At 37.5% G+C, this 17,583-nt stretch overlaps 1 protein-coding gene across 1 annotated transcript in view; it reads left to right on the top strand.

Annotated features, from left to right (window-relative positions):
• GMPS (guanine monophosphate synthase) overlaps positions 1–12,598 on the top strand; it is a 45,678-nt gene extending 33,080 nt beyond the window's left edge. Inside the window, exons 10-16 of the mRNA XM_083364985.1 lie at positions 43–148; positions 709–824; positions 1,631–1,756; positions 4,411–4,526; positions 6,407–6,537; positions 7,065–7,237; positions 10,015–12,598. Of these exons, the coding sequence (XP_083221111.1) occupies positions 43–148; positions 709–824; positions 1,631–1,756; positions 4,411–4,526; positions 6,407–6,537; positions 7,065–7,237; positions 10,015–10,116 (870 nt within the window). The 3' untranslated portion in view covers positions 10,117–12,598. The remainder of the gene's footprint in view (positions 1–42; positions 149–708; positions 825–1,630; positions 1,757–4,410; positions 4,527–6,406; positions 6,538–7,064; positions 7,238–10,014) is intronic.
• Positions 12,599–17,583: the final 4,985 nt, after the last annotated feature.

The raw sequence follows: 17,583 nt of genomic DNA, 5'->3' as shown, positions 1-17,583 counted from the left end.
AAATGGGTTCCGTAATGTAAATCATACTGTTTTCCCTTACAGGGAAAAGTAATAGAGCCACTGAAAGATTTCCACAAGGATGAAGTAAGAGTGCTTGGGAGAGAGCTTGGTTTGCCTGAAGAAGTAGTTTCCAGACATCCATTCCCAGGTATAAAATTAATTAAATGTATAAACACTTAGAAGAATAATAGAATCTCTGATTCTAAGAAGTTCCAAAGGGCCATGTGGGAATTGAAACCCATCTATTTAAAAAAAATCTTATTTTTTCCCAAGCACCCACTGAAAAAGCCACATTTTACAAATTATTTAGTTTTTTTTATAGGTATCTATTTCTCTTTCCCTCCTGTAAATTCTAGAGTTAACTTATAAGCGTAGAAAAAGAAGCAGAATTACATGGAGGAAAAAAGGGGGGAGGGGAATAGAACAACAGGATCAGAATATTGCTAGATAGGAGAGTAAGGGGAGAAGTAGTATTTGAAATAGGAAAGAAAGCTGGGTACACAGCCCGCCTCCTATCTCATTTTTAGTGAATGTTCTTAGTATTTCTGATGCATTTCAGACATGATAGGCGTGTTTATATATTTGCAAACCCTTTGCTGAATTGCTTTGTGAGAACGATGGTTACCCTGCTCTTAGTTGCTGTCATATTTCTGAAACATCTTCACATTGCTACAGATGATGTTACAGTATTCCATTTTTGCCTTTTAGGTCCTGGCCTTGCCATTAGAGTAATCTGTGCTGAAGAACCATATGTTTGCAAAGATTTCCCTGAAACTAATAACATTTTGAAAATCATAGCAGACTTTTCTGCAAGTGTTAAAAAGGTAATACTAGTTACTAATACAAATTAGCACTAGGTATAAATTCTTTTCTTTATTTTTTTCATTTTGCTTACGTTTATGCTAGAATTCGAAGTATTTGAAATAATTTAAAGGCCTGACTGAAATATTTTCAGGCCACTTTCTTATATCCTGTCTGATATTTCCTCACTTTTTGCCCCATGTTTTTCTTTTTTTCTTACAGTTTTTGATGCAGTTTTGTTATATTGGCTATCACTTTCTCTAGTTAGTCATCACTACTTGAGTAAAAAAAATACACAAAAAGAAGAGCCATAACTGCATATGATTCCTAGAATCCGTAAATATACTGTCACATCTTTCTAAATGTTGATGTTGAATTACATTTTTAATGTGTCTATCTATATAAATGATATGCTAAACTAGCTTGGCGATCCAAATTTCAACTTTTCCCAACTGGCAGAAAGGCATACTGTTATAATTATATATTTATTAAATTTATTTGCTGCCCATTTTATAATGAAATGACACTGGGTGGCTTACAATACATGTATACAATACATTAATCCTTTGAAAGATTTTGGTAGAAAACCATAACTATTTGTATGCACATCAGAGGTCCAAAGCAGGTTTTACCTGTGCTGTTAACCTTTGTTCCTATTTTCAAAGTAGCTCCCAGAGTGATTATTTATTAAAGAATATTAAAATCTATCCCTTCATCCTCCTTTATATTATAATCCTTTGTAACTTTTAAGTTCAACTATTGTGTTTGCTAGGGATGCATAGCCAACTAACCTTTTATAATACGTAGAATTAATTGCTTTGTTGTCTAGCCTCACACACTGCTACAGAGGGTCAAAGCATGTACAGCTGAAGAAGACCAGGAGAAATTGATGGAGATCACAAGTCTGCATTCATTAAATGCCTTTTTGCTGCCAATCAAAACAGTGGGAGTCCAGGTTGGTGAAGCTGGGTCTGTGGCAAAAATATATAAAAATAGGGAAAACAATAGATGTTGCAAAGGTTTTTTTTTTAAAAAAACTGAATTCTAAATAAAATCTCCTTAGGAAGGAGACAAAAGTTGAAGAGTAACCATAAAATGAAAGAGAAGCCATTAAACATAGTCAAGAAAAAAAAGAGTACAAAATATCTAAAAGGTTACTTTGCAAAGTCTGGGAATAGTAGATATATGACATACAGAAGGATTATCAAGCTGTTATAAATGTTATTTGCCAGCCAGCCACTCATACCAGGCATTGGTAGAAGAGATAGGTGTCCTGAGTCATGTGCACAGTCATATAGATCAGTACTTCTCTGCTGCAGATAGAAACATTTTCTGTTTTGAGACTGAGATATAGAACTTGGCAGGATTCCTCCAAGTTCTGTATCTGTAACCAAGGCTGGAAAAGGCATGGGAATACCATTGATCTCCATAGCCTCTGACTGAAAGGAAAGTTGCAACCCTATGAAACTCCCCTTCCTGAAAATCTGGATAGCTTCAATCTTATTGGTCTTTTGCAAGGTTCTGAACAACTGGCTGTTTCTCCAGATGTTCAGGTCAAGAGGTTAGGTGAGGTCTGCTCTTGTTGATACGTCTTTGTGTGTGTGTCTGTGTGTGTGTGTGTTTGTGTTTGTGTTTGTGTGTGTGGTGATTGGGGCTTATTATTTTAGTTTAGTTTAGTTTAGTTTTATTTGATTTCTATACCGCCCTTCTCCCTAGGGACTCAGGGCGGTTCACAGGGCATATATAAATAACAATACAAAAGTTAAAAGGAAATTAAACCAGTGCCCGATTAAAAACAACAATAATAAATACTAAAAATCAATTTAAAAACCCATATTCCCCCATCAGGCCAGACCAGCTAATTCAAATAAGTGGGTCTTCAACCCGCAACGGAAGGATCGGAGGTCTGATGCCATCCGGAGCTCAACCGGCAGTTGGTTCCATAATGCCGGAGCGCCCACAGAGAAGGCCCTCCCCCTGGGGGCCACCAGTCGACATTCCCTGACCGGAGGCACCCTGAGGAGGCCCTCTCTGTGGGCACGTACTGGGCGGAGGGAAGTTGACGCCGGCATCATGGGTTTCCCATTGTGATTTTTGTTTTAATTTTTCAGAGTCACTTTTCTGAGATAAGCACCATTCATTTCATTAAATATATAAAGAGGAACTTTTGCTTCATAATTTGCTCTGTAGACATAAATTAAACATTTAGCCAGGGATTTGTAGTAGGCCTTTTTTTTATTTCTATGTTGTGCTAAAGTCTTACTTTTTTAAGTTAAAGCATTCTTTTAAACTTTAACTCTCATCAATCCTCCAGGTTATGGTCATCAAGTTACATTTTTGTAGAATCTTGCTATTTGTAATATTAATTTTGAAATATATCATTTATCTTCCTGGAGATTATGGAAGAGAATGATCACCGCTGTAATCTTATGACCTATTTAGAGCATTTTATTTTATTTTGAATTTTCTTTTTCTTTGTAAGTTGTGGATTATGATCTGGGCATCTAGGTGTAAGTTATATCCTTCAGCACTGAATATTTCAATTTGATGTCAGGGAAGGCTTCTAGGACAGAATAATGGAAAATTCTAGCTTTCCATCCTATCAGTACCCATTGTCCAATATACAGACCTTCTTAAGAATTGTCCTCCATTAAGACTTGAGGAGCCCAGACTTTTCCAGCCTGCTGTCCTCCATATGTGTGAGAATTTCTAATTTCAGACTTTCTAGCCAGCATGACTGAATTGCAGAAATTCTCCCATCTGTAATACATTGCTTTTCTTACTGCAGCTGAAAGTAATGCCTCTGTCTCTGCAAGCAAGGAATATTTTCACAGCTTAGGACAACATCTTACAGTTATTACTTTAATTGTCAAGAACCATGCCCAAGAGGGCTGTGGCACTAAGATGTTGCCTAAGAAGGTGTAATTAGAATTTTTGACGTGCTTTTTCCTCTTTTTTCCAGGTTTGAGGGCTTTTAAAATGTGTTTTGTAGGTGCATTAATTCTATTAGAGGCTTCACACTTGAAATCAATTAAATAATTTTCTACTGAAAATCAAGAAAAGATGTACCATTGTTCAAGTGTTTGCCTTCACATTTCAAGAGTGTGAACTTGGCTGTAAAAAGTGGCTGAGCTGCATATCCAACAGGTAACTACCATATCTACTCGCAGATAAGCTGAGATTTTAAGGTACCAAAATACACCCCCAAAATAGGGCTTATCTGGGGATGGGCTTATCCACGAGTATATAAGGTAATACTTTTTTAAAGGACCTATGTATCCTATATATATAGTCATGTATAGGCCCATCTCCAGATAAGCCGACTCTTGAAGTTTTAATCAAACTACTATAAGAAATGCGCACAACCCATGGATACGTTAATTGTGGACATTAAAAAAATATGAAGATTTTAAGGGCTGACTTGATTGTGGGTGGTGCATTTTTCATGGTATTTTGGTTAAAAATTCAAAAGTCAGCTTATCTGGGGATAGGCTTATGTGAGAGTATCTATATAGCCTTGTCCAAGCGCTTCTTTGGCTTGAGTTGTTGATTCCAATACATATTGTTGTAAATGTTTAAAAGTTGTGTTCTTGTGTTGCTATTTCATAGGGTGATGGTCGTTCTTATAGCTATGTATGTGGAATCTCCAGTAAAGGTGCTCCGCCTTGGGAGTCCCTTATGTTCCTAGCCAGACTCATACCACGGATGTGTCACAACATAAATCGGTAATATGTCCATCACTACATAGACCATTAATACTTTGTTATCTAGGATTCACTGGGGGGTCACTGGGGGAAAATTTATGTGTAAGAAGCAGATAAAAATACTTTACATTTCCTATATGCCTTTTAGAACAGGGCTTTTCAACCATTGGTATGGGTACCATCTGTGGTACATTGGCAGGTGGTACACGACCATCCTAGAAAAGTGGTAGCAGGGAGGAGAATGAGCTGAACTGGTGGTAGCACTGCACAAGCCTGAGCGAGAGATGGCTGGAGCTGCAGGGCTATCAGGGCTCAGCAGAAGCGCCAGGATCAGTGCCAGGCTCCAGCTGGAGCTCAGAAGAAGCGCCAGTCAGCTGGAATGTATGGTCACAGTATCCCAGGGTCATGTGAAGTGACCAAAACCTGCTGCAACCACCCAGCAGATGGGAATAAAAACCAAACACCCACCCCACCCCACCCCCGCTGCCAATCCTCAACAGAAATGCTCACAGCAATGAAAACCTCAGACGGGGCAGACAGGCTCATCAAGTTTTTGACACCTTGCTAGGCAACTGGTGGTACTTGGAAGTTGCCATATCCTAAAAGTGGTACAATGGGTGAAAAGGTTGAAAAGCCCTGTTTTAGAATACTGATAACAAGAAGAGTCGAAACCCTAGCTTCTGATTTATAACATAATTCCATGACTCAATCCACATGCTATTTTTTTTTGGTAATTTGACAAGAGAACTATCCAGTCTTGTTGATAGTTTATTGCATTATTGTAATTTTATGTTTTATATGTATTGGTCATGTAATTGTTAGTAATGGAGGGGTATTATTTTTATATTTTACAATATAAATGCATCATTTCTGGTTTGCAAAAAGTTAAGGAACACTACTCCTGTGAATTGGAGGCATGACTCTTTTTTTAGCAGACGCTTTAAAATGTAACAGGAAGCATGAATTACTTGCTTTCTGAAAGCAAGTCTGTATTTTCAGAATGAGATACAAAAATACATGGGCTTTTATTGAAAATATGTCTCTTTGATTTACTGGAGCTGCAGACAAGCTTTGCATGATTAAAGGTTTGGAACTACATGTAATCTTAAAGATACTATAACTTTTAGATGCATTGTTTGAACAAAGATATATTTAGCCAATTCCATGCATTATTGATTAATACAGGGATAGGCAACATAATGTCATCAGGTATCACCATTTCCCTAGAAACTTCATTTAGCATGTTATGCTCAGCAGGTTCCCTGTTCCCTGTGACTTTTAAAAAGTATTTTAATTTAAAATGTGTTCAAGCACCCACAGGCTGTCTGTCTGTCAATCTGGCATGCTTTAAAGCAAATCACCAACTTCTGGCCATCAGATTTATTTGCAGATATCTTTGGCCCAGAAGGCACGATGGCCTAGCAGTTAAGAATCTAGATGTATTGACTGGACGGTGGGCAGTTTGAGACCCAAGCATCACATGACTGGGTGAACTCCTGTTTTTGCCCCAGCTCCTTCCCACCTAGCAGTTCCAAAGCATGCAAATGCAAGTAGATAAATAGGTACCATTTTGATGGGAAGGTAATAGCATTCTGTGTGCCTTGGCATATAGTCATACTGGCCACATAGCCACAGAAGCATCTTCAGACAACATTGGCTCCCTTGGCTAGGAAATGGAGGTGAGCACCGTCCCCTAGAGTTGGAAACCTTTTGTCTTTTTTAAAAATGACTGGCACAGAAAGATTCACAAATCTGTCAACAGGCAGATTTTCCATAGCATTTTGAGATTATATCCTACACATACTGAGAAAAATCCAAAGGTACCTCCCACCCCAAAAGGCTGTCTATCCAGCAAACTCGGAGAGCACTTTGTCTCATAGATTTTCTCTCCCTCCTCTTAGGGTTGTCTATGTGTTTGGGCCACCAGTCAAAGAACCTCCCACCGATGTTACTCCCACTTTCTTGACGACGGGAGTTCTCAGCACATTGCGGCAGGCTGATTTCGAGGCTCATAATATTCTCAGGGAATCCGGTTAGTGTGATAGCTTTCTTTTGTGTGGTGCTTTGCATCTGCAACATCTGTCCCAGCAAATATTTTACGAAAGCATAGTAGAATAGAGTGTCTAATTCCTTCTTTATTGTTGTGAAATGCCATAAGTATTGAAGCAGATGATAATAAAGAAGTTGGTATTTGTTTTGCACGATCTCTGTGCAAAAAAAAAAAAGGTATTCCATTAGTCCTCCCTTAAGTTTTCTTTCCATGTTGACCTCATTATCTCCACCTAATAGTATGTTTTTTCTATAAGCCAGTATAAATAAAATACCTGTTGAATCAAACCCAACTCTTGGTGACAGAGCAATGTAGTGTTCTCAGCAAGAGTTTTTGCCATTATCTTCTAGGCATTTCATTTCATACCATTTCCCAATTCTAGCCTACAAAGCTGGGATTTTCTGGTGGGTTCATGTCCAAATATCAATTAATTCCAGATCAATCCAAATCACCTAAAGGCTACCTTCTAGCCAGTACATACTTTGTTGATTTTTGTTCCTTTATTCAAGGTTATTCTGGAAAAATCAGCCAGATGCCAATCATCTTAACACCATTACATTTTGACCGAGATCCCCTGCAGAAACAGCCATCCTGTCAAAGATCCGTGGTTATTCGAACTTTCATTACAAGTGATTTCATGACTGGCATTGCAGCTACTCCTGGCAATGAGATACCAGAAGAGGTAAATGGCATTTAGAAAATTAAACTTGCCTTTGATTTCTCTGTTAGAATAGAAAATATCTTATTTTTTTTTAAATGTATACCAATACTTATTTACTTAATTTATTCAATTTATTTAGTCACATATCTCAAATTATTGGCTGTGGGCGACAAACAATCATAAAACAAATAAATGGAAACACAATACAAAAAGAAATTAAATACAAATAGCAGCCAAGATTTATTATAATCTATCAGTATCAACGTAACCAGAAAATGGAACCCTTCACATATTAGGGCCCCCAGGCCTAGGAACATAGCCAGGTCTTCAAGGCCTTCCAAAAGGCCATCAGGATCTGGGCCATCCTAATCTCTGGAGGCTGAATGTTCCAGAGGTCAGACAGAGGTCAGTTCTCTACGGCAGAGGAGGCATTTCTCCTAGGCTTCTCTAGCTGACATTGCTTGGTTGATGGGACCCAGTGCATGGCCATCCTGCTGGACCAAATGGGATGGGTAGAAACAAGGGATAGAAGACTGGCCCTCAGGTAGCCTGGTGCCAAGCCATGAAGGGCTTTAAAGGTGTCAACCAGCACCTTGAATTGCTGCTAGAAAAACACTGGTAACCAGTGCAGCCCTGAAGCAGTGTTGTTATCTGTGCTAAGCAGCCGACACCTTTTACAACCTATGCAACTAGCATTCTATACCAGCTGAAACTTCCAAATGCTCTTCAAAGGCAGCCCTATTGCAGTACTTCAAATGGAAGGTTATGAGAGCATGAATTACAGTCAATAGAGCGTCCTAGTCTTGGAATGGGTGCAATTGATGTACAACTCAAAGGTGTGCAAGGGCTCTTTTAGCCACAGCTACCATCTGATGTTCTAGTAGGGGCCACAAATACAAGAAAGCCCCAAATTGCACACTAGATCTGTCTTGAGGCAGTTCCATCCCATCCGTTCCAGGGCCAGAGGTGGAAAAACCCCTAGTAACAGAAAACCCAAATACCCAAAGCCACTTACGGTAGTCTTCCTTAGGTTGAGCCAAAGCCCATTGCACTCCATCCTGGCCCAAATAGCCTCCAGGCACATCCATGGCATAACTCGGGCAGCCTAGAATGGAGATAGAAAGCTGGGTATCATCACAATATTGATGATATCTCACTCAAAACTGTCACCTTACCCAACAGCCTCATGTAGATTTTAAATAAGAGAGGAGACGAAGTCTGAGCTCTGCAACACCCCACAAAGTAGGGATGGTGGGTTGGATCTCTCCCAACATATCTATATCAACTGGAACTGACCCTGGAAGAAGGTGGAGAACCGGCACAACACTGTGCTGCCCATCCCTAACCCCTGAAGCCAGTCCAGAAGGATAGCATGTTCAATGGCACTGAAGGCCACTGAGAAGTCACAACGGGCAGGAATGGACCCATTCTCCCCATCTTGTTCCTCACAGGGGCCATCCAAGAGCGTGATCGGTGTCATCTCAGAACCATATATAGGCTTGAATCTGGGATTGAAATAAATGTTACAAATGTTTTAAATGCAGTAGAATAAAACCTATGTGGCTTGGGCATACTTGATTGTCTAAATTTAATTGCCAAACATAGTTTTTTGTTTAAACAAAAATGTTAGCTCTTAAATATGGCAGTCCACATATGGAAAGACATTGCTCTAAGAAGATGTGATCTAAAGGCTATGAGTTCTCTGGCTTTTTTTAAATTTCCAGTCCTAGAATATCTAGCAAGGGTAGCAATGCTTGATTTCATCAAGGATTATGGAAATGATAGATAGATAGATAGATAGATAGATAGATAGATAGATAGATAGATAGATAGATAGATAGATAGATAGATAGATAGATAGATGATAGATAGATAGATAGAGATAGATAGATAGATAGATAGATAGATAGATAGATAGATAGATAGATAGATAGATAGATAGATAGATAGATAGATAGATAGATGAGAGAGGACATCATATTGAGGAAAAATATCTTACTATATTTATTGTTACTAGCCTTTATCTGTGCCTAACTCCATCAAAGATGATTGTTTGCAGTAGCAAACATGAAGCTACAATTAATTTAAAGGGTTAAGATTTCTTTGAGTAAAGTTCAACTCCTGTTGATTAAGTGAACAAGTGTACACAATTTTCTTAGCAACAGTGTTGAAGTGATATTTCATTGCATTATGATGGTCTTCATTGGAGATACTAACGAAGTCTGACTCTGTTTATCATTTTTTTCACAATGAGCCAAGATCAGTTGCTGCTAGGAATAAATAGCACAAAGCAGTTGCTGAAAGTTATACAGAGATGTGTGGTCTGTGGCAGCAGTTCTTTACATTAGGGCTTAATGATAATTCTGTGTGGCATTTTCAGAGCCATACAAACACACACACAAAAATACACCTATATGTTTGAGCTATAAAACAAGTAAAGGGAATTATAATCTTATAATTAGAGCTTAGAATGTGGAGAAATGAGTAGCTGGCATTAGCAAAGAATGAAACACAAATCTCACAGGAAGGTAAGACCAAAGTTAGATGTCTGTTTTTCCTCTGCAAGCCATTTGCCTTTTTGCAGATTAATATATTAAAAAAGGAAACACTTGGACATTTTGGCTTCCTTCCATTCTGTTCTGGAAGATGAGGCAGAACATTTGAATTAATTGATTTCATACTAATCTGCCATCCTATTTTGTCTCCCTCTTCTTTCTCACCACGTCCCTTCTTCCAACTGGGGACACTGTCATTTATGTCCTTTGATGTCTCTTTCTTGCTGGCTGTTTAAAACATAGGTTGTGTTGAAGATGGTGACAGAGATTAAGAAGATTCCTGGCATCTCCCGGGTGATGTATGACTTGACTTCGAAACCCCCAGGAACGACTGAATGGGAGTAATTACTTTCCTCCCCTTTGAAAGTACTGTATGCAGTTTTAAATTATATCAGAAACCATTCCCAGTGTTGACATGCAGTACTGTGAAAAGAGTGACTGGAGCGGCTGCTACATCTTATGTGATTACTGTTTTCTCTCCTGGAACATAATCTGCAAATTAAGAGTGAGGGTGGGGGAAGTCAGCTAAATGGGGCTGAGGACATGTACGGGTAAATAATTTACGGCAGCATTGCCTACGTGCAAACAGAATCATATTGCTTTGCCTTTTTTGTCTTACAGCCTCTTCCGGTTTTTTTGTGTATTTACTGTTAAATGTCATTTCAATGTCTCTTTTTTTTTGTATACTGTGTAAAAAGAGACGATTTATTTACATTCACCGACCCCATTGTTAGAGCTATTAATAATGTAAAATGAAAAAAGTGACCAACTGCTTTTGAAACAGATTTATTATAAATAAATATTTTGCCAAATGGAGTAGTGAGTATTGTTGAATTGTAGATTATTGTATATTTATTTTCTGTATATTGTAGTACCTGTTCCATATCATTTGGCATTTTAAGCTCATGGCAATAAGTGTTGATGTATTCAAGAAATATATCCAGATAAGAACTATATTCTACCCCACCCCACCACCCCATTCCCCACTTTTTAATATTTTCAAAACAAATAGCTTTTAAAGGATGCTAAATCATATGTCTTCCCACGTTATGTAGTTACTATCTATATTTAATATACATTTAATCAGTTACAAGAGAAAAACATGAATAATCTATAAAAGTTTAAAACTCACTGCTTGGGGAAAAACACAGCGACAATTATCACAGCAGCCATCAAAATTGCTGGATTATAGACTTATTTTCTTTTTTACATTTTTATTTTAGTCAAATCTTTTGGCTTTCTGTTTACGTGAGGCTTCCTAATAAAAGCGAGGAAATGCTGCATTTCAAAAACTTTTACCAAGCTGTGTTTAAATATTAGCTTGATTTCTATATCGTTCATATTTAAAACATCTTGGTAAACTTGAGAATGAATTAGTGGTTCTATTAACACCATTTGTTGAATAGGTTACAACTACTGTAAGTCAAAAAACGTGAATATAGTTATCTTTTACATCCAGTGTATTGAACCTGAATCAAAATAAAACTCTGTCTTAGTATTTTGTTTGTGAAACTAGAACGGAGGAAGTTACTAAGTAACGAAGTTACTATGAGTTGACTCTTCTACACGTGCCATAGCTTTTGTGACTCATTCTGGGCATTGCAAATTAATGCAAACTATGAGATTTTGCCTAAAACAATGCAAAAGAAACTAACATTGAAAGAATGATGCTAGCCACACACTATTGATTTATTCCATTGGATTAAAGAACCTGGATAAATTGCAGGCTTCTCTTGCTCTACCAGCTAGTTTGCTGTGCCACATAATTATTTGCAATTTCTTCAACGTTCTCAAGATCTTGCAGTGACAGTACAAAGGGTAGGAGTAGTGTTCATGATGTCCAATCTACCTACAATCCACGATCTGTATCCAAATTATTCTCTAGGAAAAGTCCTGAGTAAATGTTATATCTATTGAGTAGTAACAACTTCATTCCCTATCTTCGGTGGGGAATAGTAATTCAGAAATGATTGAGGGAATGCTTCCTAGTCATTCAAGTTCAAGGGATGTTTCCAGTTCTGTTCATGTGTCTTTATATTTGGGGCTTGGAGAGCAAAATTTTGGCTGGTTTCAATGTTTTAAGCTAGCTTAAAATTCAGATTTACCATAATTAAGGTATAGCCTGGGAAAAAGAAGCTTAGTTACAGTCAGAAGAGTCAGAGTTTTAACTTAAATAATGAAGTTTGCAGTTGGAGTTAAAATGTTGTTTTCATATTCACTATAGATATGCACATATTGTCAAGTTCTATGGGTTTTAGATTAGTAAATTTATTAAGTTTGTTTTCTTAAGAAAATGTACTTATTTTTAAGTTGGATAAAGTGGAGTTTGGAAACCTTTACAAGAAATATTATACTAGAGACAAAAATAAACATATAAAGGTGCATAGGTAAATTGTTTAAATGAAGTTATCCGTGTTGTACAGAAAAGGGACTCTTTATGTATGACTAGTATAATACAGAAAAAAGATTTCTTTCTCTTAAATCCATTACTGGGATTATGCAGGCAATGAAATGTGGAGTACACTTAAATGGACAGGCTTCCAAGTCTTGAATGTATTTCATAGTATTGATTCCTGTAATCAAAACCAGCTGCATAAAACAGGCTTGTTGTGGTCCAGGAGGGAATGTATAACCTGTAGCTTATGAATGCAGACACCCTTGCTAGATTTGTTTGCCCTCTAGTCTTCAGTAAGACATGTCAACTGTTTTCAAAGACAATTGTATAGGGAATTATTCCTAAAACTCTCAGTTAAAAAAATCTGTAAATGATAAAAAGTACTGTCAGCCTTAATTTTTATCCTTAAATAAAGGTGAACCCATTTGGATACTTCTGTGATTTATTTTCTTTCATCATTCTTTCTGATGCATTCTTTTTTCCTTGTGTTCTCTCATTCTAAGTCAGATTTTAGACACTGGTAGAAGTTTTGAAAGTTGTGGTTTCAACCTAGTTGAAAATGGGCTCCTCTGACTAAGGTACTAATGGGTGGAAACATTAGTTTGCAAGGCTTTCCTGTTCAATATGTTGAATGGGTGGTTTGAAAGGGTGCCATCTTCTCAAAACATCTGTTTCTTTTATGCCTCATTCTCATTTAAGAAGGTGAGGCAAAATGTGGAGATGTTTGTTCTGCTGGTAAGATCGGTATAGTCAGAGGTGATGGAAGAGGAAAGTTTTTGAATATTGAAATGCTGGAATATCTTAAGCCAGACGTATCAAAACTTGCAATGTCATTTCGAAGTGACCTACAGTATCTTGCCACAGTTGTTGGGGGAATCACTGCAATTGTTAAATTAGTAACACGGTTGTTAAGCGAATCTGACTTCCCTGTTTACTTTGTCAGAAGGCTACAAACGGTGATCGCATGACCCCAGAATAGCCCTCATAAGTATGAACCAGTTGCCAGGTATCTGAATTTTGATTACATGACCATGGGGACACTGCAATGGTCGTAAGTGTGAAAAGTCATATGTCACTTTTTAAAAAGCTGTTGTAACTTTGAACAGTCACTAAATGAACACTTATAAATCGAGGACTAGCTGTACAGCCAGTTTAGTGGTTAAGGCACCAGGCTAGAAACAATACTTGTGAGTCTAGTCTCACCTTAGGCATGAAAGCCGGCTATGTGACCTTAAGTCATTCTCAGTCCAACTCATCTTGAGGTTGTTATGAGGGAAATGGAAGACGAAAGAAATATTAGATATGTTTATCCCCTTGAGTTATTTATAAAACTAAGGCGAGATAAATAAATTGCTTGAGTATGTCACATGTATTATCCAATAATGCCAAAGAATTCAATGACCACTACATCAGTTCTGGATGGTATATTCTAATTCATCCTCAACTGAAAAATACTATTAAAACATGAGCTTCTTGCACATAAAGTCCCTGGAGGCTAATGTCTGGCAAGATAGCCCTGTTGTCATGAGGGGAAGCCTGTCATAAATTGCATAATGCTTTAATTAAATGTGTGCCATGAAGACACAGGGTTAGTCTTTCTTCTGATTTATTATTTCAAAAAATAAATCGGGACATTGAATTGAGGTGTCAATTGAATTGCTGATCTGGAGTATTAAATAGAGTAGATTTTAAAGTCATTCTGAATTTCACAAACATTCTTTTGGTGTTTGGTTTGATTAATGAACCTCATCTTTGAAACGGTCACTCTTCGGCTCTTAATCACTTCCAAATTCATTCTATATAACTTTTTATAGATTGGCTTCATTCTGTCAGTCACCAGTGGGGTGAAGAATCCAAGCAGGCTACTGCAGATAAAAGGCTGCATTTTTGTTTCTCTTTTTGGATGCTATTTTCTCTCCCTGAAGGAAATGTAGGAAATAAATGTTTCTTAAACTATAGTGTTTCTTTTTGTTTGTTTTTCTGCATAATTTAATGATTTAATGTGCTATTTGGAACCAGTTAGTGGCTGAATTTAAAGTCTTAAGACCCTAATTCTAATTCTGACAATGCTTTATAAGAACTCAGAATCAGCAACATCCTCTTGTAGAAATGGGACGAATAAAATTAATAATGGCATTTTGCAGAATTAAAGCTAACTAGCATGCATGATTCTTTCCCACAAACATTGTCATGTTGAATAAAGAACTGCTCAGATTCTTCCTCAACATTTTACAACCTTTAAAAACAAGAGTGAGGAAACTACAACTGTTCAGATATTGAAGAGAATACCAGGACATCCATCACAATGGCAAATTACAATTGGTATCATAGAAAACACAAACCTTGTGTTTTTTAGTTGTGATAGTAAAATATATTAATACCAGTAAGCCACAATATAAATAAATATAGTTTTGTGAACCAGGTAAATGATAAATGTTCAAGGAAGAGTTTCAACAAATGCTGCAGTAGACTTTCACTGCTTAGGAAGAAATAACACCCCAGAAAAACTGGCAATCTTAAAGCAGTATATTTTATCCTTAATCCCATCTCTCCTCCATCCCATTTTTGATTTTGTCCTGAAGTTGGGCAATCTGTACTAATTAAATATATCCTCAATTATCTTTCCTGATTTCTTAGATCTTTATAAACACACTTGCTCTTTTATAAAAGTGGGGATTCATATAAATACATCACTACTAATGATTTCATCTTAGCTGCTATATCTTAGCTGCTATCCTTTTGGCATTCCTTACATGAGATCTGAATTAAAATGAATGATATATGTATGATAGATATGTCCAAAAACTACAGTAGTCATACACTGAAATCTTATTTTTATTATTTTTTACCTGAAAATTTAACTTTCACTGCCACACATTTAAATTAAAAAATGGGATCACGTTGGCAAAGCTGATGGCAGAAGAGCCATCAATCCCCACCCTCCATTCTTAATATGTGAAATTAAATATTATTGCATATTCCAGGAAGATCAGATTGGGTGGCCCAGCCACTTGTTTATACAACAACTTAAAAAAAACACGAGATCAGGACCTAGCACAATGTATATACCTAGCCTAGCTTTTTTATTGCCATCCTAAAAGGATTTTCAAGAATGAAGATTCATAATGATCTTGCAGCAGGTGCCACTGAATTCAGTAAAACAGCATAGTCCGAAATCACAAAACTCTTCAAATGTTGCACAATGCAGTGTCATTTAGTAATTCAACCTAGAGACTAAATAGGGTGGTCAGAAGGCTGAACACAATGTGAGCAGATCCTGTTTCAGAAGAAGTCATTGTCTCTTAGTCTCTTATTGAGCTGACCTGCTTTGGGTTTCTAAGAATTGTAATAGAATGCAATATTACATTATGAAGCAATCTGTTGTTTATACTGCTTTCTTGGTGAATTGGTTCAGGTTGTCTATAAGTCCATAGCATCCACATGGGCTAGATTTTGCTGCTTCCTCCCTCTTGTGTCCTCCAGGTGTGCAAGCACCACAGTTCCCAGAATTCATAGCATGGTGACTGAGGATTCTAGGAGCTGCAGTTTTAAGCAAATCTGAAGGGTGCCTATGTGGGGAAAAGGGTTGTATCCTCTTATCCCATTCCTCTGAAATAGTGTTTTTCAACCTTAGCAACTTTAAGATGTGTGGACTTCAAATCCCAGAATTCTCCAGATGGCATGCTGGTTTGGGAATTGTGGGAATTGAAGTCTACACATCTTAAAGTTGCCAAGGTTGAAAAACATTGCTTTAAAAGAAGTAAAGCAGATAGTAATTGTAAAGAACATTCCTTTCAGGTAGAATCAAAACTATGCTGAGCAATAAGCCCAGGTTTCTGTCTTTGTCAGATGAATCCCCTGATGCTTTGCTCTGGCTTTTGTAACTCTCTGGGTTCAGGTGTTTCATGTTGCTAAAAGGTAAAGACAAGTAGTGGCAAGTCATACAATGTTTGCATCACTTTTTAAACAAACATTTACCCGAAGGATGCTCGAGTTGCATGGAAGTGCAATACCATTTCTACCTCACAACAACCCAGCCAGGTAGGTTAGCCTAAGGATTTTTTTTCTCACAAACACATAACCATTGATTAAAATATAGAATTATCCATTGGAATGTAGAGTAAAAAGCCTCACCTAGCTGATCAGACAGCCTATAAATAAGCTGCCATCAGTTGTGCCACTAGTAGCAGCAATGGGCAAATGTCCCAACAATTGTCAATTTGAAAATTAGACAGAAAAAGCTAAAGATGCTGAGTTTGTCAGCTGGAGAGCTGATAGCCAGGGTTCGAGACCTGAGCACTGCGTAACAGGGTAAAGGCTCATTACTTGCCCCTGCCAACCTAGCAGTTTGAAAACATGCAAATGCAAGTAGATAAATAGCTACCACTTTGGTGGGAAGGTAACAGTGTTCCATGGGCCTCAATGTATAGCCATGCTGGCCATATGACCACGGAAATGTCTTCAGACAATGCTGGCTCCCTCAGCCAAGAAACGGAGATAAGCACCATGCCCTAGAGTCCGACACAACTGGACAGGGGAAACATTTGACTTAAGTTTCATAGAAACCAAATTTTAGTTTGTGGATGGGTTAAAAAATGTGAAAATTCCTTCCAACACAGCAAATTTCATGTGTTGACTGCACATTATGGGAAGAAGCATTTTCTTCCAATCATTCAAGATCAATTCTACAATCACGAGAAGGAATAAAAAATATTTCTGTATATAATTTCTCCATATCATATTTTTTTTAGAAATCTCAGTCATGTCCCATCTATTCTGATAGGATCACATTGCTGGAAGGAACATTTAGGCCAGCAGCCCAAGATTTTGCTCTGTGGAAGAATCCATATCAATGCACCCTAGAAAATAAGCAGGTAGCTTCAATTTTGTTAAAATTTAATTGTTACTTTTGGATAATAAATCGTCCCCTGCAGTGCAAGGGGAGGGGGAAGTGAACCAGCGGGCATCTGAGTAATTGAACTATTGAACTGTTCTTTTTCTTTTCTACTGTATTAATCAAATTTGCCTTCCTGTAACTTAAATTTATTACAGTATTCCATGTCCTGCATCTAGAACAAGAGGGAACCTTCTCTTGACCTTCTGCAACTTTTTAGCTTTTCTAAGAATGCTGCCAAATCCTCTGCAGTCATCTTTTCTCAAGGTTAAACATACCTAATTCCTTCAATTTCCCTTCTTCAGGCGTAGTGGACTGTCTTCTAATCCTCACAACAGTGCCATTCTCTAACATTGTTCCAGTTTCTTGGAATTCTGAATATTCTCTTGACATTCAACATTACTCCAGAAAGTGAAGCAAAATGAAATCCAATATCCTATAAAGCATGCCAGTTGAGGAATTCTGGAAATTAGTCCACAAGTCTTAAATTTGCCAAGTTGGACACCCTGCTATAAAGGGTGGC

Source organism: Vipera ursinii (genome assembly GCF_947247035.1).
Source record: "Vipera ursinii genome assembly, chromosome: 5".
Taxonomy (NCBI): Eukaryota; Metazoa; Chordata; class Lepidosauria; order Squamata; family Viperidae; genus Vipera; species Vipera ursinii.
This window is presented reverse-complemented; position numbering and strand designations above follow the sequence as displayed.